The sequence below is a fragment of the Bos indicus genome, chromosome 15 (assembly GCF_029378745.1).
Source record: "Bos indicus isolate NIAB-ARS_2022 breed Sahiwal x Tharparkar chromosome 15, NIAB-ARS_B.indTharparkar_mat_pri_1.0, whole genome shotgun sequence".
NCBI lineage: Eukaryota > Metazoa > Chordata > Mammalia > Artiodactyla > Bovidae > Bos > Bos indicus.
This window is the reverse complement of record NC_091774.1, coordinates 28,562,740-28,589,578: the sequence shown is the minus strand read 5'-3', so window position 1 is coordinate 28,589,578 and position 26,839 is coordinate 28,562,740. Positions and strand designations below refer to the sequence as shown.

The following is a 26,839-nucleotide window of genomic DNA, read 5'->3' as shown; positions in this document are numbered from 1 at the left end:
ACCAAACAGAGCCCCAGGGAAGGAACAGGACAAGGGGAAGCGTGAGCTTCTGTGGGGCACTGTCTCTGCTGCAGACCAGAGGCCTCACAGGCCCCAGTGTCCTCAGCACCACCTTGTGGACGAGGGGCTGAGGCTGAGGGTCCCTCTCTGGGCCCTGCAGGTACTAAGTGGCAGGGCGGCTCTCCCACCTGCAGGTCTGTGCTCTGTCAGGTGTGTATTTGCAGCCCTAGCCCAGAGGTACTGGGGGTTCAGAAGAGTGATGCATGCGCTCTTTAAGGCACCTGCAATCTACTGGGGGTACAAGAATGATCCCGCGGAGCAGGTGGGAACATCCAAATGGGAAACTAGAGGCCCTTCTGGGTCCCAGGGTGCAGCCCCAGAATCTGAGTCTGCAGAAGGGGAGACGGTCTGCACTAGCTGGACTCTCTAGGGGCCTTCTAGAAGAAGGAGGGCTTGAGAAGGACCTCGCTGAGTGCAGGGGAGTGGATGGCCCTCAATGCAGAAAGGGACCAGTGGGAATGCCCGTGGTGCCAGGATGCATCAGAGCAAAAGCACAGCTTTGGGTTCAGATAGCTCTGCTTTGTGATTTGGGGCTGGTTGCTTTGAACCCTCTGATTCTCAGTGTCTTCATCTTTTTGAGAAGAAAAATCCTCTGCCACAGTAAGACGAGATGAAAGGAGAAAGCCCCCAGCACAGTGCGTTTTCCTTCCCATTGTGTTGAGCCTTTACCCCAGAGCCGGGATGGAATCACAGCAGCAGCCAGGACCCACCCTGCCCTGCCCTCAACCAGCTTGCAGTCTTGGGACAGTGCCAGGTCTTGAGCGACAAGTGTTTAGAGAAGAGGACAGGAGACGGAAGACAGGTGGGAGCGTCTTCTTGCAGAAGGGAGTGTGAGCTGAGCTCTGGGGGATGGGGGCAGCGGGAACTTTGGGAAGGAGGTGAGAGAAGTGTTCTGAGCAGCAGCAAAGCACGGGGAGGAGGCGGAAGCCGGGCACTGTGGAGGACAGAGGAAGGCCGTGGTGGCTGGAGCTGGGGCCAGGGCCAGAGGTGGAACGAAGGAGGGCCAGAGGAAGGATGGCAGGCCTCTGCCGCCCTGTTAAGCATTTGGGTCTTCATCCTAAGAAAAATGGGAAGCCACAGGATGATTTTCAGTGAGATCAGATGCTATAGTGAAGGGGAATAAATTAGGTGAGACCACCAGTGGGTATGGACACATAGTAGGCAGGCCCTTGATCCATAGTAGGGCATTTATGGTACACCCAGTGTGTGTGCTATGGGGCAAGCCCGAGCTCTGGGGAGGCAGTGGGGAGCAGAGAGCAAGGCCCTGGGGTCAGAATGGATCTCCTGTGTCTGACGCTTCAGAGCCAACCAGGGTGAAAGAAAAATGCCAGCTACTCTGCAGCTCATGGGGATTCTGGGTGTGGGTGGCCATTCAGAGGGAGGGACAGCGGGGTGAGGGTCTTGAAGACGAGCATGGAGGTTGATGGAGGCAGGGAGACGGTGACCATCCCTCCCCGCTCCTGCAGGCGACAGCCTGGCTACTGGGGTTCTGTCGAAGCAAGGCAGCCTTCCCAAATTGTAATAACAGTTATTTCTATTACACCATGAGCATCTGCCACAGGGCGCAAGGAGCTGCGTAACCCCCGCAGTGGGCACCATAAAAGTGGGGGTGGGGGCTCCAGGGGGAAGGTTGGAGGCCACTGCTCCCCGGCTGGGCTCCACCATGTGCGGCAGGAGGAGGGCTGAGAAGAAAGAGGCTTATTTCAGCACCCTGTTATTATGGCATCTTGTTTCCATAGTTTGTTCAACAAACCTCTCTCCCTCTCCGTCTCCCCCCACCGCTCGCCTCTTTTTTTTTCATCTTCCTCTCTCAGCAAATCCATTTAAATGCAATTCTATTCTTAAAGCGCCCCTCTCATGCATGTCTAATGAATGTCAGGGAAATGCTATTACAATGGGGCCGAGGAGGATCCGATCGGTAGTGTGTGTACAAGTCATTTGAAAGGAAGCCTGGGAGCGCTCCAGTTTTATTACAGCATAATTAGAAATAAAATCTTGTTGCAATAGGAGAATGAGAGATGTGTGCTAATCCTGTGGTGCGGGGAGATAGAGCTGTGTTTAGAGGAAAGGACTCAGGCAGAGAGAGAAGCTAGCCCCTGGCCCTCTCCAGTTTCCCCTCCCCGAGACTCTCCATCCGCGCTCCCACTGTGGTAACCCCAGCTCCCTGGGCGCTGCTCCAGACACAGCACAGACCCCCTTCTAGATCTCCGCTGCCCAGAGAGGTCAGTCAGCAGGCTCCTGGGGAGCTGAGCCTGGTCTTCCTGGAAATTTACATTCTCCCAGCTATGAGAGGCCAGTTGTGGGCAGTTGGGAGGTGCTAGGAATGGTTGGCTTGGGGTCTGAGACCTCAATCAAGTTCTGAGCTTGCTCACCTTATGAGAGTTATACATTCATTTATTCATTCAATCGTTCAGACCTTCAGTAACCACTGACCTTTTGTGTGCCAGGTACTGTGCTGGACATGTTCATTGACGTTTTTCACTCTCCTAGGAAACAGGTTCAGAGAGATTCTGTGACTCATCCAGCATCATTCAGCTTGAGAGAGGAGCACAGTTCCAACCCTGCATCTCACTCAGGCCAGACTTTCTCTGCTCCATCATGCTGTCAGCTTGCCGGGTCCTCCCGAGACTTCAGACACCTGTCCCTGCAGGAACCCCATCTCCTATAGAGCCCCGAAGGCAGAGCTGAAGATGGGGATCTGGCTGATCCCTCTTCCTCCTCCTCCTCGTTTCGCTCAGTCGTGTCTGACTCTTTGCGACCCCGTGGACTGTAGCCCGCCAGGCTCCTCTGGCCATGGGATTCTCCAGGCAAAAATAACAGAGTGGGTTTCGGTTTCCTTCTCCAGCTGATCCCTCCTATGGGGCAGAAACAGGCATCGTCCCTTAGTTCCACATCTTCTTCCCTGACCACTCGCCATCTCTTCTCAGAGGTGGCGGTGGTAGAGGAGGGGCAGAGGCTGTTCCCACAGGCCCCTGGGGACACATGTGGGAGGTGGTGCCACTTGGAACCTGTCATGCTAGCCCCCTGCCCAGCCTGGCATCATGGCTTTGGAGATGAATACAAGATCATGGTGTCTTTCCAAGCACCTGAGAGCCCCTGTGCCAGAAAGCAGTCACCTGTCACCTGTCCCTCAGAGGTTGTTAAGTTGCATACCAAAGGCCCCACCCTCCGTCCATCCAGGCTCCCTACAACCCAGATATGTTCAGTCTGCCTGATTTCAGTTCTGTGGGGAAAGAGCAGTGGGTCTGGAGACAGGAGACCTCTTCCGACAGCTCTACTCTGACCCAGACTGGCTGTGTGACCCTCTCTCAGCTCCCTCGGATGCCCCATGCAGCCGCAGGTCAGGCTGAATGGTTGATGCCGAGTGTGGACAAGGCTCCCTGAGTGATCGCAGCCCCATTCCCTACTCTGGTGCCCTGCCCACCTCATCCCTCCCTCTGCTCTCGGCGCCCTGAGGGGTCTGGGGACCAGTCTCTCCCCACCTCTCACGCTCTCACTCTCTGACCCAGCCTGTGAGATCCACCTGATGCCCGTCAGGACCAGCTCGTCCCTGTCCTCCTCCCCATTCCTGCCCTCCAGTCCTCACCCTGGTGTCTTATGGAGCACGACCCAACTCCAGAATCTTAGCACTGAGGGTCCTCAGGGAATAGCATGTCAGGAGGAGGAGTACATTCATCTTCTAGGGCTTCCATGACAAAATACCAGACCAGGTGGCTGAAGCAACAGAAATGTAGTTCTCATAGCTCTGGATGCTGGAAGCCCAAGTTCGCAATACTGGGCCCTCTCTCCTTGGCTTTGAGACGGTCGCCCTCCCCAACATGGTCCGCCCTCTGTGCCCTCACATCCCTGGCATCTCTTCTTCCTATCAGGACGCCTGTCATATTGTATTAGGGACCCTTATGACAGCATTTAAACTCAGTTACCTCTTTAAAGGCCTAATGTCCCAAAACAGTCCCACTGTGGGGTAAGGCTTCAACAGGGGAATTTTGCGGGGACACAAATCAGTCCGTAACTGGGCGGATCTAGGACTTAAAGCAGGCCAGCCAGAGCCAGGACTTGACTCCAGACTCCCCCGTAGCATCTCCACTATGCTGTAGCTCTCTTCCTGGGGGTCTCGGGTGATGGGATTACATCCTGGGGTCCAAGTGTGCAAGGAAAGCAGAGGAGGCAGAACCGGGCCTTGGCTTCCTTTGGGCTCTCCAAACCCGGGCTGGCAGGTTCCCCCAGGGCCCTCACCATCAGCAGGAATCACAAAGGAATGAGAGGAGGGTGCTTCGCAGAGTCAGCCTCAAATAGGTGCCCGTAGGCTGCCCTGGTGCCGGGCCCCCAACAGGGCTAACCCTGCCAGCCCTGAAGAACTGATCACCCCCACCCACCTGCCCTGGGAGGAGACAGCAGTCCTGCCACTGGGGTGAGTCATCTCCTTAGTCTCAAGAACCACCCACAGGCTCCAAGCAGCAGGAGGACCCCTCTGTTTTGTAAATCTCTATTGGATAGAGCAGGAACTGGTAACCTGTATTGACTGCAGGTTTTTTTTTGGGGGGTGGGGGGGGGGGAAGTGGGAGTTCCCTGGGGGCCAAATGAGGCATCCTGAGGCCACCCTGGGAAACTCTGGGCTTGACAGATTGTCTCTTCTCACACAAGAGAACCAAAGAGACCAAAGCCTGATCTCAGAGAAAAGCTTCATACATCCCTCCTGCCTCTCTCCCCCTACTCCACACCTCCCGTTGCTTCCTGGGACCTTCCTTGTCAGGGTCACCCACCCCCAGCTTCTCTCTACTGCCAGGACTTATTCATTCAACACAATGCCTGCACAAATACCTACACCCCACAGACGTGTCATGGACACGTATGCCCTGTGCTTTTACATGCTTCATATTATGCAACAACATGAAGTATGTTATTACTTCTTATGGTAATAGCCTCTCCTTACATGTGTACAGTGCAGTACAGGTCACAAAGCCCTTTCATGGCCATCATCACATGGACACTACAAAAGAACCCTGTGAGCCCAGAGACACCAGGGGTGAGGATCCCCAGTTTGGAGATGAGAGATCAGAATCCCAGAAACATTAAGGGGTTTTCCTAAATCCACACACCGGTAGGTTGGTAGGTCTCAAATCTCCCATTTCTGGCTCCAAATACAGTGCTCCATACACCCACTGTAGCACAGGCCCCTCCTGAGCTGCTGCGTGGGGCTTCCCTGGTGGCTCCCACCTGCAGATGCTGAAGACGTGGAGTCGATCCCTGGGGAAGATCCCCTGAAGGAGGAAATGGCAACCCACTCCAGTACTCTTGCCTGGAGAATCCCCATGGACAGAGGAGCCTGGCGGACTACAGTCCACGGGGTCACAAAGAGTCAGACACGACTGAGCGACAACAAGCTGCTACAGGTCCCTGGACACAAGGTTCCTTTCTCAAAGGCCCAGCTCTGGAAGCCTCTAAGATGCAGCAGACTGAACTCACCCCAAGGCAGGAGAGACGGAGTCACTCAGGGCAGTTCAGTTCTTGAGCCCACCTGTTTGCAGAGGGGCGGGGTGCCACGCTGCCACCATGGCTGTATTACGTTACCTCGTCTGACTGTCGGCCCCTGGGACTCTCATGTGGTTCCATCCTGGAACAGCGAGCTCTGTTAGTGGGCGAGGGCAGCGTTTCTGCTCCAGTCTCCTAAGGAGGAGGCAGGTCTTGATCAGGGACGGATAATGGGGGTTGAGCTTCAGGCCAGCTAGAGAGGAGGTGTCCTTGTCCCTCCCTCTCCCTGGGCCTAGCCTCCGTGTGTCCCCACGTGTTTTAGGAGCTCCTAGGCAGTGTAGAGTCACCCCCTGGGTTGGGGGCTGACCCTGAAGATGAGTCAGCCAAGGTGTACACTCCAGATTGCCCAGCTCTGGTCACTGTTTATCTCCTTTTTTTTTTTTTTTTTTTTTTAGCTCAGTCTGGTTTTAGTGTCTCAGCTTGGAGCTAGGGGACTGAGACAAGGATCAGTGGCCTCACGGGGGAGCAGCGGCCCAAATCATTGCAGTGTGGCAGCAGGGGTTAGAGGGGGAAGAGACCCCAGGGTGGGAGGGACCTCGGCGCAGGACCCAGGCCTGAGGTGCAGCAGTCTCAGCCCATTGGGCGTGCCTGCTCTGCTGCAGGATTCATTCAGTCAGCACGTGCTAACTGAGCATCTAGTGAGCCAGGCACATTCTGGAGTTGGATGCTAAAATAACTCCTTCTCTCAACACCATGTGCTCTGAAGACAAGAATTTTGATAAAGGGGTCAGGCAAGGCCTCTCCAAGGAGCTGGCATTTCAGCTGAGACTGAATGGGACGGGGTGTGAGTCAAGGAAAGAGCATGCCATTTCTACCCCAAAAGGCCTGGGGGTAGAAATGAGCACATGCACACTGATTTGACTTGAAAAACCACTGTAACAGATGATGTTCAAGAGGTCTCGCCACTCAGCTTTCTTTAAGCTAAGAATTTTTAAATTGCTAGGAGGAAGGAAACTTAAAGAGTATCAGTTTATTTCCCTCACTTAATACTTACATCTTCTTTGCAGTATCTCAGTGCTTCTTCAGCCTCTACTGAATTACCTCTGGTGACAAGACACTCACTACCTATCAAACACACTCATTCCAGTTCTTCATAATCTTGACTTTTAACATGTTAATTGTGGTAAAATACATGTAAAATTTTACATCTTAACCATTTTAAGTGTTCAGTAGCGTTTCAGCTTAAAGTTCACTAATGTTTAACATCACCGATGAGAGGGTTGGATGGTAACACTGATTCAATGGACATGGACTTGGGCAAACTCCAGGAGTTAGTGAGGGACAGGGAGGCCTGGCTTGCTGCAATCCATGGGGTTCCAAAGAGTTGGACACGACTTGGTGGCTGAACAACAGCAAGAAACACGTTAAACAACTCATTCCACCCTCTGTCTAGCCCTTGGCAACCACCATTCTCTCTGTGTCGGGGAATCTCACTATTGTAGGTACCTCTTATAAGTAGGGTCGTACTGTATTTGTCCCTTTGTGTCTGGCTTATTTCACTTACATGATGTCCTCAAGGTTCGTCCGTGTTACAGCAATGTGACAGAATTTCCTTCCTTTTAAAGGCTGAGTAATATTCCATTGTATGTATAGACCTCATTTTCTTTATCCATTCACCCATCAATGGACACTTGTCTTGCTTCCTTCTCTTGGCTATTGTGAGTAATGCTGCTATAAACAGGGGTAAACAGGTATCTTTTCAACACCCTGCTTTCAATTCTTTTGGATATATTCCCAGAAGTGGAGTTGCTGGATCATATAGTAATTCTATTTTTAATTTTTTTAAGGAATTACCATACCATTAAATCTTGACTTTTGAATGTTCACAAATAGTTATTTTTGAAGGTCTAATTGAGTAGAGGAAATGATTAGCAGTGGCAAGAGGTTTGCCAGACATAGAAACACTCAGAAATGGGAGTGGGCTAGTCTGGGAAGGCTTCCTGGAGGAGGCAAATTTAGAGCTGGGAGCTGGTTTTTCTGAGTCGCACATGAGGATTAAACAACGGTAGAATTTGGGGAAGTTTCTTTCATTTATTCATTCATGTATTTATTCATTGCATTCTGGGGATATTTATCAAGGGTCTATTTTGCAACCAACACTGCTTTCGCACTGAATGAAATGGGAAACTATTGGAGGGCTTTAAGCAAAGGAGCTGCGTGAATCTGACTGAGGCTTTAAAGCATCACTCTGGCGGCCTGCTGGGAACAGATGGAGTGGGAGCAGAAGCAGGGAGGCCAGTAAAGAAGCTGCTGTCCTGCTCCATTTCCTCCTTTGCTCTAGAGGCTGGGTGGGATCTGTCCAGTTCACACCTTCCAGCAAACCCTCACCACCCCCGCTCCTCTGCCTAGGACCCTCTCCCTACCAACTCACGCCTTCCGAGAGCAGGGAGAGAGAGGGGCCCACCATTGCAGAGGGCAGATTTTTCTCCCCCAGCCTTCAAGGGCCGCCAGGAGCCCTGAGGTTTCTGAGCATTACCTCTCTGTGATTACTACAGCTCCAGGGAGTCTCCAAGGCCCAGCTCTCTGACCTCTTGGAAAAAGACAGAAAAGTTGCTGTCAGCTCAGTTATCACTTGTGTCCAGGGCCTCTGAATGGCCAAGAAGGGCCTCCTTTAGTTCCAGGTTCCTGAGAGGAAGGGGGAGACTGCAAGAAACCTGGCCATGGGAGGGGGCAGAGAGCCCCCAACAGTGGCCAGCCCTCCATCTCTTGAGATGGAGCCACTTGTGCTGACATTTAACGAGTACCACCCAAGTGCTGGAGACGGTCCCATGCAGTAACTCATCTTTCATCTAGTTCTTCCAATACTTCCAACAACTGTGTGACCTAAGTCCTATTATTTATTATCTGCATTTTCCTGAAGCAGAAATGGGACTCAGAGAAGTCTGGTGTGATATAGAGACATCCACTGTCAGAGTGAAGGGCCTTACAGTTTAGTTAATCCAGTGGTTCTCCACCCTGGCTTCACATTACATCACCCAGAAAGCTTTTTAAAAATACCAATTTCCAGGCCACACCCCTAGAGATTCTGAGTTTAATTTTAAAAGCTCCTTAGATGATTCTAATATACAAACATAGTTAAAAACACATATCTCCTCCACCTTTTCCCTCTTTGTACGGGTGGGGAAGCTGAGGGCCTGAGAGAGGACTGGACTTCCCTCGGGTCACCCTGCATCCATTTCCCAGGGCTGCCTAAACAAATGACCACAAAGGGGTGGCTTAAAGCCACAGAGATTCACTGTGTCACGATTCTGGAGGCCAAAAGTCCAAGATCAAGGTGTGGGCAGGGCCCTGCTCCCTCTGCAGGCTCACAGAGGTGGGGGTGGTGGGGGGGCGGGCAGTGAGGAATCTTTTCTTGCCTCTTGTCTGGTTTCTGGGGTCACTGGCAATCCTTGGCTTTTTTTTTTTTTTTTTTGACCATGCCACCCAACATATGGGATCTTAGTTCCCCAACCAGATATCAAACCCATACATTGGAAGCATGGAGGCTTAACCACTGGACCACCAGGGAAGTCCGGTCCTTGGTTTTCTCTGCTCATAGTTACATCACTGCAATCTCCACCTCCATCTTCACAGGCCTTCTCCCTGTATGTCCCTGCCTGTGTCCAAATTTCCCTCTTCTTATAAGGACATCAGTCATACTGGATTTGGGATTGACCTTATTCCATTATGATCTCATTTTAACTTGATTCTGTTTGCATTCACAAGCTCTGTATGGACACTTTTGTGGGGGACACTATTCCACCCAGGATATGCCTCCTCATTAGTGGCGGAGCTAGGGTGCAAATTCAGTCTCCTAAGTCTCAGTCCTGGGCTTGTCCCCAATGCTGGGTGTCTTGGCCCCTCTTTATCTTCCTCTTCTCACTAATGGCTTCCATTGAGCCCCCTCCACACCCTTTACCAGCCCCCATTACTAAAGGCTCAAGCTTCCCTGGTAGAAGAACATTCTTCTAACTGTGGAATCCCAGAGGGCAGAAGCCAGATTCAGGACTTCCCCATGGAACCCAGTTGAGCACACAGGGATGCTCCATGGAGACTTGATAAATGGAGCCAAACTATCGAATGGATGAGTGTGCCTTTGTGAGGAAGTGAAGACCCCTCCGATAGAAGCAATCAAGCAGAGGCTGGCTAAATGTATGTCTCTATAAGAGGTGCTGTTATTCTGGGAGAGTCAGCGTAGCACAGAGCTTTAGAGGAATGTAGAAAGTAGACTAATGGTCTAGGCGCTACACCTTATTTGCTGTGTGACTGTGGGTGGTTTATTTAACCTCTCTGTGCTTTGGTTAGTAACAACAATAATATCCATTCCAAAGGAGTGTGGGGATTAAATGAGATAATGTTCATAAAGTCCTTGGCCTAACATGTAATGGGTGCTCCATAAACCAGATCACCAGGAGAAAGGATAGTAGAGTATTCAAGTAATAATAGAAAGAAAAGGATTCATTAACCACGCACAGCACTCCCCGGTCTTGGGTGTGTTCACAGACGATACTGCAGACTTTGAGATGTGACAGACAGGCATCGCCAAAGGCAGAGTCCACACTGCAGCACAGTTCCATGCCCTCATCCTAGAGCCTAAGGGAAAATGACCCTCCGTGAGCACACTCTTGACATTTAGAGTACAACAGTTGTTGTCACTCTGACTTGACCACTAAATGTCATTAGCACACCCCTAAGTTTTGGTAACAACCAAAAATGCTCCCAGACACACATGTCCAAGTGGCCTCAGGGTGGAGGCCAGACATGGTGGTCCTGCCTACTACTCCATCTTTCCTCCAGCTGGACGCAGCCTACCCCAAGGAGGAGAAACCAAGACATTGGGATGATAATGGCTCCTCTCCCCAATCCAAGGACAGGTGGTCCCACTGGGCTGCAGAGGATGAGCTGCCAGACTGCCAGGGCAGCCCCCTGGAGCCAGCCTCGGAGGCTAGCTGTGTTTGGAGTCCCGGACCCTCTGAACCCCCCACCAGCAGACTGTGCCTCCTCCCCCTCCACACCGAATGCCTCTCACTCCACAGGCCCCCTTCTCCATCCTTCCCCAGCAGGGCCCATCATCTGATTCTCATCAAACATGCAGAACTGATGTCGCACACGTCCCCCCAGTGGGGATTAACATAATACCCCTGATTTCTCCCTCCCCTCTTACTCGCCATGCATCCCCCTGACTGCAGCCTGCCTTTGTTTCAGGAGGAGCGATACACTGTATCTGGAAATGTTACTGCAATTAAATATGCACAAGAAGGGGGGAAGGGAGGGGGAAAATGAGGACAATGAAGGATGTGAAACATCAGATGCAGCAGCTGCTTGTTGCTATAGAAACCTCAGATCCCCACCACCATCACCACAGCACCCCTCCCCAACTTAAAATTCCTCAGGGCCAAGTGCACCATTGCTGGTGTCGATCTGAGGATAACAGGGTCCTGGCTATCCAGGCTGGAGCACCTGTGGGCCACTAGGGCTGATTTTCGGGCGTTTCCTGTTTTTCCTCATCCCACCACCTCCAACCCTCGTACTTCTGATTGGCAGCAACACCCTCCAGTCGTCCTGCATTCCAGCCGCAGTTACATAATAAATTACAAGAGCGCTTCCACGTTTGACTTTGGGATGTCACAACATGGAGACAAAGCAGCAGGTGCAGAGTCTGGGTGGGGAGCCTGGCTTCCTCCATGCTTCCTGCAGGTCCTCTGACTGCTGGCAGCAGAGCCGGCTCCTTCCTGCCTCCTTTTCTTTTTTTACCCACAGTGCTGAGTGGGGGTCTACACGGCATGGTCTTCGTGTTGGAGGGGGCAGGGCGGGGGTCCACAAGCTCCAGGCAGCCTTCCAGCTGGCCAAGTGTTCCTCTAAGGAAATCCAACAAGATGCTACTCGGTGGGGATCTGCATGAAGTCCCAGACCCAGACCCACTTAGCCAAGAGTGTCCAAGAGTGGAGAGAAGGAAGGTAGCCTAGGTATAGCTTGTGGACACATGACAAGGACCTTTAAATCAGAGTATGAAGCAGTAGTAAAATTGATCTTTCCCCTCATCCCTACTCAATTCCCCCTGAAAAGTTAATGCAGCTTAGGTGGGTAGTTGGTAGCCCTGCTCTATTCTGCCCTGCTCAGATAAGCTGTTTGTTAGACCCCACCCTCAGCAAAATGCCTGGCACCTAGCAGGTCTGCTGTTCAGTCTCTAAATCGTGTCTGACTCTTTGTGACCCCTTGGACTGTAGCTCGCCAGGCTCTTCTGTCCATGGTATTTCCCAGCAAGCATACTGGGGTGGGCTGCCATTTCCTTCTCCAGGAGACCTGGTCATGTACAAAGGTATATGGAAGGGAGAGAAGAGAAGGGGGGTGGGGGAAGTGGGAAAGAGGGAGGAAAAATTAAGAAATTTGTAGATAAACCAAAGTTTATTAAGAAGCCAGAGATCAACTAGATTGAAGAAGCTGTTTGAAACCCTACTATATAACAATTAAAAAAATATAATCCTTAAGACTCATGAAAAGTCAAACAGCCTGATTGCTGCCTTCCAGTGTGTGAGGGAGTGTATCAGTCACATGAGTTTAGGCTGCTCTGTAGGGCTCCAATGAGTAGAAACCAGGACCCATGGAGACCAGTTGTGACCAAGGAAGATCTTTCTCCAAGTCAGCACCGTCAACTTTGCAGTGGGTCACTGAATGAGGTAGTGAGTTCCCCAGCCCTGGAGGTATTCACATGAAAGCCAGAGAAGCTTTGTCAAAGATGCAGTCAAATGCATTCAGCTTTTCAACCCTGCAGATCTACAGGTTTCATTGTTGGAAAATGTCCTTTCAGGAGGTCCCTGTCCATGGTGCTGAGATCTTGGGCTTTTGCTTGGCAGGATGAGACACCACAGAATACTAACGGGAGAGTGTCAGAGCTCTTGACTGAGAAGGTTCACTCAGCCCCCAGGTGGGAGGAAGCAGACCTCAAATAACAGGATTTGAAGTGGATGGGGCTCCCCAAAATGTTTCCTTGTGAAAGCCTGGCAGTCTGGTGTTAGCAAGTCCTTTGTCTGAGGTCAGCATTACCCTCTCTCCAGCAGCTTTCTTGTAAGTCATCATCACTGTCCTGATTCTGATGCCCCCTCTGGTGGAAATGGCAGCCTGGGCTCTTCTGTGTCTGCCTGGGGAAGCAGCTATGCCCTCAGAGAGCAAGGCTGAGGGACCCTAGGTTAGCCTCTCCATCTCAATCTGGCTGGATCTTGGGTGGGAGACCGCAAGCTTAGAGAGTCCCAAAGCCAAATACAAGCCTTTCCCCAACCTTGAGTCCATATTCTCCCCATTTTAAAATCAGCCCTAAAAAAAAAGCAAAAAACAAAAAACAAAAAAAAACCAGCCATAACTAGCTCAAGTTCAGGGTTTGCCTTAGGATCTTGGATGAGGAAATCCACTCTACCTCGCAGTAGAGTCTTATAATCAGCCAGATGGGTGAAACTACTCTGTCCTTTCCACTTCCCAGCCAAGTCACGGCAGTGAGACTACAGAGAGGACAGGGAAAGTAAAACAGCGCAAGCGCCTTTGCCTTGAATGATGGGGACTTCCCTAGTGGTCCACTGGCTAAGACTCTGTGTTCCCAATGCAAGGGGCCTGGGTTTGATCCTTGGTTAGGGAACTGGATCCCCCATGCCACAACTAAGGATCCTGCATGCCACAGCTAAGACCTGGCACAGCCAAATAAGCAAAATAAATAAATAAATAATTTTTTTAAAAAAAGAACTGCATGATGAATTAGCATCGTAGATCTGCATCTCCACACCCCCTCTCTTAGTATAACTTAGTCTCAGTAATTGTTTCTTGAGTGAATAAATAACTGACATTGAAGGAAAAGGATTTAGGCTTGTTTGGCTCAGTGCAGAGGGAGAGCTAGGAGCTGGCGAAAGGCCTGAGTTCTGATCCACTTACTGCCTGTGTGATTTTAAAATGGGGATGACACCTCAAACAGTTGTAAGAAGAAACAAGCAATGATTGTTAAAGCTTTGCAAACTCTCGCCAAGAGATAGGAAAGAGGAGGACTGTTGCTCCATAATTGAGCACTTGCTGAGTGCCAGACACTTTATTGTTTTTGTCATCATTATATCCACTCCATGAAGTAGTGTTTACACTCTGTTGTGCAGATAAGACTCAGAGAGGTTAATTAACTTTCCCACAGGCACACAGCTAATAAGTGGAAGAGTCAGATTGGAACCCAGATCTTGACTCCAAAGCCCAGCATCTTCCTGTGAAAAGCTGAAGCATCTACACTTAAAGGAATAATTATCGTGATTTCTCTTTGTTTACACATGGAAAATGTTCATCTGTGAGAGATTCTCTCCTCACAGCTTCAGCCCCCTTTCCCCATCATCTCCCATCCCCCGGGGAACAGGGCAACCTGGCTGAGCAGAAGTCCAGCTCCAGGCCCGAGTTGCTTCTGGGGGCAGGTCCCGCCAGAGAAGTAATCAACTGTGTCCTGATTATGTCTCCAGAGAACAGGTTTCTTATCACTTCCCACGGCGGGCTGTACATCTCTGACGTGCAGAAGGAGGACGCCCTCTCCACCTACCGCTGCATCACCAAGCACAAGTATAGCGGGGAGACCCGGCAGAGCAACGGGGCCCGCCTCTCTGTGACAGGTAGGCCAGAGGGCTGGAGAGGAAGGGCGGGCACCGGCCTGCCCCTGAGACCGGGTGGGCGTGCTGACACCATGGAGCAGGGAGTCTGCCGTGTAATCAGGGTATTCAGGAGGAGCAGATTCAGGAACACAGGCACAGAAAGCACCGAGCAGACCTTATCTGGTTTGATCTGGGATATGTCTCATATAAAGAACTCTGCACTTCAGTTCTTTTCAGGCGTCTACCTGAGAAAGCTGAATGCCCCTGAAGAACTGTTGGTTGATTTTGTTTAGTCACTAGGTCATGTCCATTTCTTTGTAACCCCATGGACTGTAGCCTCCAGCCTCCTCTGTCCATGGGATATTCCAGGCAAGAATACTGAAGTGGGTAGCCATTTCCTTCTCCAGGGGATCTTTCTGACCCAGGGATCAAACCCACGTCTCCTGCGTTGGCAGGCAGATTCTTTACCACTGTACCATTTATCAAATACTGGGGGATATGGAGCCCATCCCCTCTCCTTTTTTTGCCTTTGACGCCTGGAAGCTCATAGATATAATCTACTGCTCCAACGCAATAATGATTGGATTTGATTGGATTAGGGAGACTTTGTATTTCCTTGTGTCTCTATTTTTTTTAAGATTCTATTAGTTTATTTATTTTTGAATACATATATATCTTTCATTAGGGGCTTCCCCAGTGGCTTAGCAGTTAAGAATCAGTCTGCAATGTAGTGGCTTCAGGAGACACAGGTTTGACCCCTGGGTGGAGGATATCCACTGGAGAAGGGCATGGCAACACACTCCAGTATTCTTGCCTGGAGAATCCCATAGACAGAGGAGCCTGGCAGGCTACAGTCCATAGCGTCGCGGAGTCGGATACGACTGAAGTGACTGAGCACACGTGCTCGTATCTTTTATTATAGCCTACCTCACAACATTTGAAAGTAGGCAAACACAGGTAAAAAAAAATCTCTAAATTAAGTAAAGGATCTTTTTTCTGGAATGATTATAGCTTCTTACAGAAGGATGGAAGCTGCTATTTCCTGAATCTCCATGTGCCAGAAATTTAGTTTATGTACTGTCTCTTAGGCACTATCATAGCCGGGTGAGGTGTGCACTGTGCTCCGTACTTCTATAGGTAAGAAAATCAGACCTTAGGGAAGCCAAGCCACTTATCCCAACTGTTTAACCAGTGGGAGGCACAGCCAGAATTCACATCCTCCAGCCACAGACCCCCATGGAAGGGGCTAACTGAACACCATGCAGATGCCCCAGTTACAGAGGAAAGGTCACCTGGCGCTCTTCAGGGGAGGCCTCCTGGAGTAGCGCTTTTCAGACTCTTGACAGTGATCCTCAGACATCATCACCGGTGCCATGCATGCTGGTGTTTCCTACCAGACGCACTGTGACGCACTCTGATATTTCCTATTCTACTCTATCCTGTCTCGGTTTATCTAAATGCTGGTCACCACTCACCACATGGATTCCATCACTTCCTAACCGTGTGTGACCTGCAATTTGAAGATCCCTGCTCTTATGGAAGCGGGGTCAGAGTAGCTTCTGGAAGGAAGATGAACTGATTGTCAGAACACCTGGTTTGGAGACTAGTACCACCAAATCACTCAACCCCTTTGGGTCTCTGTAAAAACAAGCTAGATTAGGTGACTTCTCAAATTCCATTTTTTGTGTGTGTGTGTGTGGAGTATAGTTGCTTTGGGCTTCCCTGGTGGCTCAGAATATGCCTGCTATGGAGGAGACCTGGGTTCAATCCCTGGGTCTGGAAGATCCCCTGCAGGAGAAAATGGCAACCCACTCCAGTATTCTTGCCTGGAGAATTCCATGGACAGAGGAGCCTGGCAGTCTACAGTCGATGGGGTTGCAGAGAGTTAGACATGACTGAGCAACTAACATATGGCTTATATAGCTGCTTTCCAATGTTGTATTCGTTTCTACTGTACAGCAAAGTGAATCAGCTCTATGTATACACATATCTCAGCTTTTTTTGGATTTCTTTCCCATTAAGGTGACCACCAAGCACTGAGTAGTTTCCTGTGCTACACAGTCGGTTCTCATTAGTTATCTGTTTTATACACAGTGGTGTATATATGCCGACCCCAATCTCCCAGTCCATCCCACCCTCCTCCCCCTCTTGGTGTCCATATGTTTGTTCTCTCTGTCTGTGAGGTGACTTCTCAGATTCTGTCTATCTCTCTCCTGTGATTTGGGGAGGATTACCCTGACCAGCCAGAGAAGGCGATGGCACCCCACTCCAGTACTCTTGCCTGGAAAATCCCATGGGCGGAGGAGCCTGGTAGGCTGTAATCCATGGGGTCACTAAGAGTCGGACACGACTGAGCGACTTCACTTTCACTTTTCACTTTCACGCATTGGAGAAGGAAATGGCAACCCACTCCAGTGTTTTTGCCTGGAGAATCCCAGGAACGGGGGAGCCTGGTGGGCTGCCGTCTATGGGGTTGCACAGAGTCGGACGCAACTGAAGCGACTTAGCAGCAGCAGCAGCACCCTGACCAGCAGGTGACTGTATCAAGGGCCCCCTCTTATTTGCCTGGTACATTTGGGGGGCAAGACCAGAAGCCAGGAGAGCAAGGATCGGGCTCTCTTTTTCTCTTGTGTGTCTCCAAAGCTTGGGCCTGTGCCTGGCACATAGTAGGTGCTAAGTCAATATTTGTGGTTAAAACTAGCCAATGCCAAGTGAAACTGCGCTGTTGCTTGGGGAGGAGATGGGACCGCACAGTGTGGCCCCACCTTTGTGGCTAGACCTTGCCATCTGCAGCCCAGTTCCCAAACGTGCCGGTGGCTCCCTTCCGAATTACAGGGACTTTTGGGTATGGTGTTTTGCATCTCATTTGCATGCCTCTCACACGGCACCAAGTCCCCCATCCTGCTGGGCTGCTGCTTGCCCTTGCATGAATATTTAGCCCCTTCATCCTACTGATCTTACTTCTGCTTTTGTCCCTCCAAAAAGACACCCTTTAAACTAGAAGAGGGCCTTCCCTGGTGGTCCAGTGGTTAAGACTCTGCACTTCCAGCATAGGGGGTGCAGGTTCCATCCCTGGTAGGGGAATGAAGATGCCACATGCCACATGGTGCAGCCAAAAAATGGGGGTGGGCGGAACTGGAGGATATGCCAACCCTTCTCCCTCTGGGGGGCTGTGGCGAATGCCTGCCAGCTGGGGCTGGGGGGCGTGGAGAATGGGAGATGCCACTCAGAGACTCAGAGATAAAGCCCAGATAAACAGAGAAGCAAAGACAGGGAGGCACCCGGATGACAAAAGAGGAGAGACATGGGCACAGAGGGAGCAAGACAGGGGACAGAGGAAAACAGAAACCTACCAGAGAGGTGAGGGTGGACAAGACGACAGCGGCAGGGAGACAGAGACCCAGAGGAGGCCGCTGGGAGTGCAGAGGCGCCCCGGGGAAGGGGCCCCAGGACTGACTCGGGCCCTGATGTGATGCGACGTGACGAGGAAGTCTATGCGCTGCTTGTCTTGGCAGAAATGCGACTGATACCCAGGCAAGGCAGTGCAGAGGGGAATTCGTGCCAGGGGGGTGCTCAGGCCGCAGCCCCCCGACCTCAAATCTCAGATCCATTCCCTGAGTCGAGGGTAGGGATCAGCTTTCACCTGAGCAGAGGCAGATGCAAGGAAAGTCTGAGCCCCCTCAAAAAAGGCCTAATAACCATTCGACACATTGAGGTGCTTTTTAGACTTTATTACCCAGTGCTGTCCTGAGCATCTTCTCTGTGGAGTAGGCACCTTCATCTGCATTCATAAAGGAGGGGACCTCCATTCATAAAGAGTGACCAGAGAGGCTGAGAGGCTACACCCGGGTTCCCCAGCTCACGGGCTGCCAAGCCGGGTGCAGAAGCCATGTTCCAGGGTGGCATTGTTCAGCCAGCTGGGGGAGGTCCCAGCAGCATCCCCCCAACTCCAGGGCACCCTGACCCCCTCACAGCAGCCCCGCCTCGGCCCTAGAGATTTCTCAGGGCCGGGCCATCTGTCTCCCCCAGCCCTGCACCAGCCCTGGCAGCACCCGATCCCCCCAGGCTGTCACCGTACACGCCACGGCATTTTACTTCTGCTCCCGAGTAATGAAAGAGGTTTCTTTCCTTCAGAATTTAATTTCACGCCTGAGACTCGGTGATTAATTCCCTCCCACCGCCCCCCACCACCCCCGCCCCTTCCTCCACCGCCCCGTCGGCCCCTCTGCTTGTAAATTCTGCGGTGTGCCACGGAATTTGTGTATTTTGCATCAATTAAGTGTCACGTTGAGTAATTCTTCCCTGGCACCGGGTTTGTTTATCCCAACCGTTCCCACAGGGTTGTAGGGGAAGAGGCCGCAGAAGCTGGCGGGGCAGGCGGGCGGGCACGGAATAGTAATCGCCCGGCACGTCTGCGTGGCGGTTCGGCGTCAGCCTGGCTCTTTGACATACGTTGTGCTTTGTTACCCACCACAGCCTGGGGAGATCTGGAGATGGCAGTGTCACCTCTGCGTGCAGGAAACTCAGACTCTGGGAGGTCATAAGACACCCCTACCCACCCACCCAAGGTCACCCAGCTCAGCAGTGACCCCGGCCACTGGCATCAGGGTCGCCTGATTCCCACTCCCCGGCTGCTTGTGAGAAGCCTTGGAGGGTGGGAAAAGAGCAGAGAGCCTTCTGCAGGGAGGAGCCTTCCAAGCACAGCCCCTCTCCAAGGGGGCGGGTGGGGGGCAGTCACAGGGTGAGCCGAGAACAGAGGACATTTCCCGGTTCGTCAAGGAGGGGCCAGCAGGGTGTCAGCACTCACCACTCACCCTGGAGCCAGATCCAGTGTTAGATTGTTCCGTCTCAGACCGCATTTACTGAACAAGCATGGGGAGACCTGGTTTTAGATCCTGGCTCTGCAGTGGGATCCTGGGCAGGTCACTGCACCTCTCTGGTCTCAGGGTCCCCATCTGTGTGTGCCCTCCAAGTCCCTAAGGACCTCCCCCTAGTGGCTCAGAGGGTAAAGAATCCTCCTGCAATGCGGGAAACCCAGGTTCGATCCCTGGGTTGGGAAAATCCCCTGGAGAAGGAAATGGCAATCCACATCAGTATTCTTGCCTGGAGAATCCCATGGACAGCAGAGCCTGGCGGGCTACAGTCCATGGGGTCACAAAGAGTCAGACACAACTGAGCAACTTCACTTTCACTTTCCAAGTCCATAAGTCAGCTCTACTGTTCCATGAGCCTATGAAGTTCCGCAATGTGGAAAAGGCAGACCGCTGGCCCACCCCCTGCCCACGTGCCCCCATTCACCCTCCCTCGGATGTCTATGGCTCAGGCAGCCCTGCTCTGCGCCAGGCACGTGGGGATGCCACAGGGGATCAGCACTGCCTCAAGGAGCTTCCAGGGAAACCGGATACATGGCCTGGTGCAGACGGCTGCTGGCAAGAGCTGTTGGGGTTGGGGTGGGGGGGCCCGAGGGCGGCAACGGTGGTTGCCTCTGGGAGGGAAATGGGGAACTGGAGGCGGAGCGAGGGGACTCCCTTTTCACTCTATGATCTTGTCTACTTTCAGAAGTTTTGCCATGTGTGCGTATGGTGCCTTTTTTTTTTTTTAATCTTTTAAAAAGAAAAGTTTGCTTGAAAATAAAATGAAAGAAAAAGAAAACCCTATGGGCGTCCAGTGAGGGTGGCCTGGGGGAGATGTCCAGAAAGGGTGAGACTGAAGCTGCTTTCTGAAAGATCAGTAGGAGTTGGCCAAGCAGAGCGGGCTGGTGGGGCACCCAGGTGGCAGGCAGTGTGCTGACAACATGCCCGGTGCGGGGAAGTGGTGACATCAGAAGGTCGGGGGGGGCGGGCCGGGCCAGGGGACCTGGTTGGGGTGAGATCACAGATCATAGAGGCCTAACTCAGGATAGGAAGTGGGGATTGTAATATGTAGGTAAAGGGAGCCTGTGGGGTTTACATCAGGGGAAGGTCCCCAGTGGGCAGAACACCCAGACAGGCCTTTCAGGGTGAGAACTAGACTGAGGTAGCAGCCAGAATGCTGCTCAGATGGCAGGGATGTCGCACACAGAACCCCATCGATGAGGGCCTGGTCTGGTTTGGGAACGCAAAAGAGGGGAGCATTGCTGGATGGCAGGTGTATTTTATAGAAGGCTTAACTTCTGAATCCTTCTGGGCTTGGAGAGAAAAACACTGCCTCCTCTGAGCCCACCCAGATTGCAGGTGGGAGCAGGCAGGACAGAACCGAGGTGCCCATCCTTGACAGACCCAGACCAAAATGGACCAGAATTATAGTCCCAAGAGGTCATGATTTTCATGCCATGGGGACTGTCTGTATGAACATCTCTCCCTGCCTCTTGTGGTTTTGCTTTCTCCCTCTGTTTGTCTGTCATTCTAACCTAGTCTGCCCACCACATCCTTACCTCCCTCAGCCCCTGCTCCCAGCCATGCTTCCCAGGGCCTCCATCTGGCTGAGCAGGAGAGTTTGGGCCAGAGTCTGGAGCACCAGGGGATCCAGTGAGCCATCCCACTGGGTATCACTCACTCCAGGCACCAGTGGGCAGCAAGTTCTGGGTGCCTGCCTTCCCACCCCGACCCCCACCCCACCCTTCCCAAGACTGGCCAGGACCACTCATGCTCTCTGCCTTCCAGACCCTGCTGAGTCGATCCCCACCATCCTGGACGGCTTCCATTCCCAGGAAGTGTGGGCCGGCCACACCATGGAGCTGCCCTGCACCGCCTCCGGTTACCCCATCCCTGCCATCCGCTGGCTCAAGGATGGCCGACCCCTCCCAGCCGACAGCCGCTGGACCAAGCGCATCACGGGGCTGACCATCAGTGACCTGCGGACCGAGGACAGCGGCACCTACATTTGTGAGGTCACCAACACCTTCGGCTCGGCAGAGGTCACAGGCACCCTCACGGTCATTGGTGAGTAGGGGAGCGCCTCTTCCAGCCCCAGTAAGCTTTGAGAACGCTGCCTCTGGTGGGGAGGGACATGAGGGCAGCCCAATGCTTCTGGCTGGCCCCAGAGATGATCCCCTTGTTGGGGAAGGCAGGTTGGTGCCCTGAGAAAAGTACTGGGTTTGAAATCAGAAGACCTGCCTTTTAGTTCTGATGTCATCAGATAATAAGTGACCTGGGGGAAATCAGATAACCATGAGCATCACCTCTGTGCCCTTTTCTGTCGAACAGGATAATAACCCTGCCCCTCCTACCTCCTAGAGGTCACGAGGGTCACAGGGAACAATGACAGTGACGTGACAAGCTCATGGGGTTTCTCAGCTTCTTGGGAGGAGGCAGTGTCTATACTAAAGGGAACGATGCTGATGTGAATCTAGTAGGGGACATATGAGTCCATCAGAGGCGACATTCAGAGTATTTAGGGATAACTTCTAGGGAGACACTGGGGGTAAACACCCAGGGCAGCCTTTCCAGGAACTGTCAGTTGGGCATGAACTCTGGTCCTTCCTGTTCCTCCTCACATTCCAGAGTCCCAGGGTCCAGGGAGCACACATGGAGAGCAGGAGGCCTTCACAGACCCCTGCTGTTGCTGAGCCCCTGGAAGGGCAGAGGAGCTGAGGTCAGGCGGGAAAACCTCTGGAGGGGAAGTGGTGAGACCTGGAGCTTTCTTCCCCCACCCCACCTCATCTCTCTCTAGGGTTCCCTGCTCTTGGGGCTTCAGGGAAGGTGTTGGCAGAGAGGGGCTGAGACTTGGAGACCCTGTGGGATCTCAGTCTTGTGGGGCAGCAAGAGCCTGAGTCCACGAACTCTGAACCTGATGACATCCTGGGGGATTCAACCTGGTCAGTGGAAAGAGGCTGTCCAGAGGTGGCCCCGTCCCCATCCCCCACCTCTGCCGTTGAGATTGACCAAAGAGGCTCTCTGCCCAGCTCACCCCCTGTCTCATGAGCACAGAGCTGCAGGTCTCCAGACCCTCGGCTGGACCAGAGGACCACACAGAGCCCACCTCCTCTGGGCTGACCTTCTGGGTGACATTCTGTCACCCTCAGCCCAGATATGGGCCCAGTCTCCTCCCCATAACCACAGGGATCTTGACAGTTGGGGCATGTTTATCTGCAGTGCAGGGAGGAGACCCTCCCCGTGTGAATTCACTGTGAAGCTGGAAGAGCAGAAAGAGCCCCCAAGAAATGCTCTGGGAGCAACAGTTTGTGATACAAACGCTTAGGTTAAAATGCTGGAAGCTTAGGGGCGGGGGAAGGTCCTCTCGTACAGACAAGACATGGACCACAGAGTAGGCAGATAGGAGGACCAGGGTCTGTACCCTCTTCTAAGCTCCATCCAAAATTGTTTGGCCTGCAATGCGGGAGACCTGGGTTTGATCCCCGGGTTGGGAAGATCCCCTGGAGGAGGGCATGGCAACCTACTCCAGTATTCTTGCCTGGAGAATCCCCTTGGACAGAAGAGTCTGGTGGGCTACAGTTCATGGGGTCGTAAAGAGGCAGACATAACTGAGCAACTAAGCACACAGTATTACCTTCACCCCCTTCAACCTCTTCTGCTACACACAAACACACACTCACACTCATACACGCACACTATCTCAGGGAACAGGTCAGGAGGGCTGCATACCCCCATCCTTGGAAAATTAGCACACCTCACTCTGAGTTAATTTGGTGTTCCAAGCTCCAGCTTCAGTACAGACAGGCAAGCAAGTACTTACACACACATGTCCAGGCAGATGTGTTGAAAGTTCACATGCCCACTTCCCTGTACACACATGCGGACATACATGGTGTCTGTGTACACCCACAGGTACACACTCTCATCCTAGACCACATGGACACACAATAAGTAACTGCCTAGAGCTGTGTGCACATGCTCTGCCCCTGCGGGCATGGATACTCCTGACTCTCTGAGATGCAGAGCTCCCCACAGTCCCCCTCACTGGGCTGGACTGGATAACCAGGTTCAGGGGGAAGTGACATGGCTTTTCTCTGTCTTCCTTCCCCTCTGATAGCCCCTCTTTGCCAGGTTCATGGAGAGGAAAGCAATGTTTTCATATCCCCCTCATTCTGCCACCCAACCTCCCACCCATCCTCCGTGAGGCCCTGTGCAGAGGCAATGAGGAGAGAGCTGCTGGCTGGCAGGTCCTGGGAGCCCTGGCTGGTACCTGGGGCAAGTGGAATGCCACCTGCGTCATGGCACACTGATGTTCCCTGGGTAGCAGGCAGAGGATCTGGGAGTGAACAGGCTAAGCAGAGTGTGAGCAGACTCCTGCCTGCTTTGACTGTGCCCACCCAGGCAGGCCTGCCATACGCCCCTCTCCTGCAGGCTCCATTATTGGGGGTCTAAGGCTCCTGCAGGTCTCTGGCTCCTGAAATCCCCAAGCCCATGGAGATCAAGGGAGAGAGGCCAGCTTGGGGCTGGTAACCAGCCAGCCAGTCAATCAATAAACACAAATCAGACAGCAGTTGTGATATAAAGATGAGAGACACCGCCCTTCTTTCAAGTGGCTCACAGTCCAGGGGGAGAGAGAAAAACAAAGTGGTGATCGGAAGACGGTGAGCTTGGTGTTCTGTTAGTTACACACAGGGAGCCTCAGAAGAGGAATCCTTAACCCAGTCTGGGAGGGGAATAGTATCCAGGAAGGCTTCTTGGAAGGGGTGAGTTTGGTGTGAAGGATGAGTAGGAAACAGGCAAAGGGGGCCAAGGGTGCCCTGGGTGTGCAGGAACCACAGGCAGGATGCTGCTCTAGAGACTGCAGAGCTGAGGAGGGGGCCAGGTCTCAAGGGCCTCCATGGCCTTGGATGCCAAGCTGAAAGTTGTTGGGTGCCACGCAAGTTATGAGCAGGGCAGTGGCTGGCTGCAGTGAGGTGGACCGATGGAAGGTCATGAGGAAAAAGGAGGAATGGAGAAAAAGTTCCGCATGGGTCCAGGCCTGGAGCTCTAGGCCTGCAGCCGGACAGGGGCAGTGGAGGTGAAGAGTAGGGAGTCGACTGATGCGTATAAAAGAAGTCAGACCAGCAGAAGGTAGTGATTGGTTATCTGGATAAGCACGGGAGACAGGTGGCAGGCCATGGGTGCCTCCCTGGTTTCTAGGGTGGGTGACAGTGAAGACGATGAGCCAGCCAAGCTTCCATCCTCCTCATGAGCCAAAGGGCGCTTTCCAACCCCGCCCGGGCCAGGACCCCACATCAGGACAACACAAGCCATCAGAACAACAGGTGCCAAGACATCCTTTGGCCTGACCCTGCCATTTCACAGATGGGTAAACTGAGCCCTAGAGAGAGGAATTCACTCAGTCTGGTTCCCACCCACAGCCCCCACCCTGACACACACACAAGACATCTTGGAGACAAAATCAGGGTCTCCTGACTCCCAGGGCCTTTTATGATCGCCACCCACCCACAACCACACTCCACTCACAGTGAGTCCTTTGCTTTCTTTTCCTCCCCATTTCCCCTCACCTTTCCCCTGCCTGGTCTGGCCCAGACCCCCTTCACGTGACCCTGACACCAAAGAACCTGAAGACTGGCATCGGCAGCACGGTCATCCTCTCCTGTGCCCTCCTGGGCTCCCCGGAGTTCACCATCCGCTGGTACCGCAACACCGAGCTGGTGCTGCCCAGTGAGGCCATTTCCATCCGCGGGCTCAGCAACGAGACACTGCTCATCACCTCGGCTCAGAAGAGCCACTCAGGAGCCTACCAGTGCTTCGCCACGCGCAAGACCCAGACTGCCCAGGACTTCGCCATCATTGTGCTGGAAGGTGAGTCGGGGCTGAGGGGCAGCTGGGCGGGTGCCAGATTCCCACAGCCAGGCCAGGAGGTACCCCCCCTCCCAACAGGAAGCATTCATCCAGCGCTCACTACACACCAAGGAGATGCACTGCCTCATTTCATCCTCCCACGGGCCCTGCTTGGAGGTATTTTTTAAAAATAATATCTATTTTGCAATTGAGGAAACTGAGGCTTTGGTCACTTGCCCAAGGTCACACAGTTCTGCCAAGGAGCTGGGTTTGAACTCAGGTCTCTTAAACAATAACTCCATTGCCTCTACAAAATTACTGCTGCTAAGCCGCTTCAGTCGTGTCCGACTTTGTGCGACCCCATAGACGGCAGCCCACCAGGCTCCCCCGACCTGGGATTCTCCAGGCAAGAACACTGGAGTGGGTTGCCATTTCCTTCTCCAATGCATGAAAGTGAAAAGTGAAATTGAAGTCGCTCAGTCGTGTCCAACTCTTCGCAACCCCATGGACTGCAGCCTACCAGGCTCCTCCACCCATGGGATTTTCCAGGCAAGACTACTGGAGTGGGGTGCCATCGCCTTCTCCGACAAAATTCCTAGAACTGCACTATTAGAGGGTTTCCCAGGTACGCTACTGGCAAAGAATCCACCTGACAATGCAGGAGACCGGGTTTGATTCCTGGGTTGGGAAGATCCCCTGGAGAAGGAAATGGCAACCCACTCCAGGGTTCTTGCCTGGAGAATCCCATGAACAGAGTAGCCTGGCAGGCTATAATCCATGGGGTCGCAGAGAGTCGGACACGACTTAGCGACTAAACCACTACAAATCCTTTATAGCATTCCTGCATGGAAGGATGGCCAGCATTAATGATTACATACCCATGATCCATGGAGCAAGTGGGGGCCTGGGGGTCCAGTCTTCCGTTCACTAAGATTTAAGCCCCGTCACAGACATCTCCCCCCACCACAACGGCCTCTGGGGAGCTTGCATCTTAAGCCTCAAACTTTCAGCTTTTTGATGCCACCCCTCCCACTGAAATGAGCTGGAATTAGATTCTTCAGATCCAGTCCCTTCAAGTCCTGGTTCCACACATAGTTAACCTCTGAGCCTGTGTGTCTTTATTAATAAAGTTAGAAGAAAGAGGTGGAAAAGGAAAAGTTGAGAGGATCTAACATTTATGAAGCACTTACAAAGTGCTGTGTAAGCGTCTTTAAAGCATTAATTCATTTATTCCTCACATCCGTACAAGGAGGATATAATTGTTGCTCCCATGATCTCCATCGTCCACAGGGGGATGCTGACAAAACTCAGACATGTTAAGTAACTTGCCCAAAGACACAGAGCTAACAAAGTGACTGAGACTGGATTCAAATCCCAGGGTCTTCATTCATATGCGATAGTAATAGGGCACCCAACAGGGTTTTATGGATAGCACGTGATGAGGTGGGGTGGCCTGGTGGGGACAGTCTCTCCATGACTCAGTGACCCTGAAGGGGGCTCCTTGCACCCTGCAGATGGCACTCCCCGCATCGTCTCATCCTTCAGCGAGAAGGTGGTCAACCCTGGGGAGCAGTTCTCACTGATGTGCGCGGCCAAGGGTGCCCCACCCCCCACCATCACCTGGGCCCTGGACGACGAGCCCATCGTGAGGGACGGGAGCCACCGCACCAACCAGTACACCATGTCCGATGGCACCACCATCAGCCACATGAACGTCACGGGGCCCCAGATCCGTGACGGGGGCGTGTATCGGTGTACGGCACGGAACTCGGTGGGCAGTGCTGAATATCAGGCGCGAATAAACGTAAGAGGTGCCTGTCTACATTTAAATATCAGAATAGGCTTTTAAGTTCCTTTGCCATCTCTGTGGTTACCATTATTCTTGTGGTGATTAGTACTTATTATTAATCGTCATTTTGATTTTAGTAGAGGTCTCTCTCCTGTCCCCCTCTCCCTGCCCCCCGC

At 52.5% G+C, this 26,839-nt stretch overlaps 1 protein-coding gene across 1 annotated transcript in view; it reads left to right on the top strand.

The window, feature by feature from the left end:
- The window catches only part of DSCAML1 (DS cell adhesion molecule like 1), a 366,392-nt gene that overhangs the window by 252,909 nt on the left and 86,644 nt on the right, over positions 1–26,839 (top strand). Inside the window, exons 4-7 of the mRNA XM_019975836.2 lie at positions 14,049–14,195; positions 20,816–21,094; positions 24,620–24,895; positions 26,389–26,685. Coding sequence (XP_019831395.2) covers positions 14,049–14,195; positions 20,816–21,094; positions 24,620–24,895; positions 26,389–26,685 — 999 coding nt within the window. The remainder of the gene's footprint in view (positions 1–14,048; positions 14,196–20,815; positions 21,095–24,619; positions 24,896–26,388; positions 26,686–26,839) is intronic.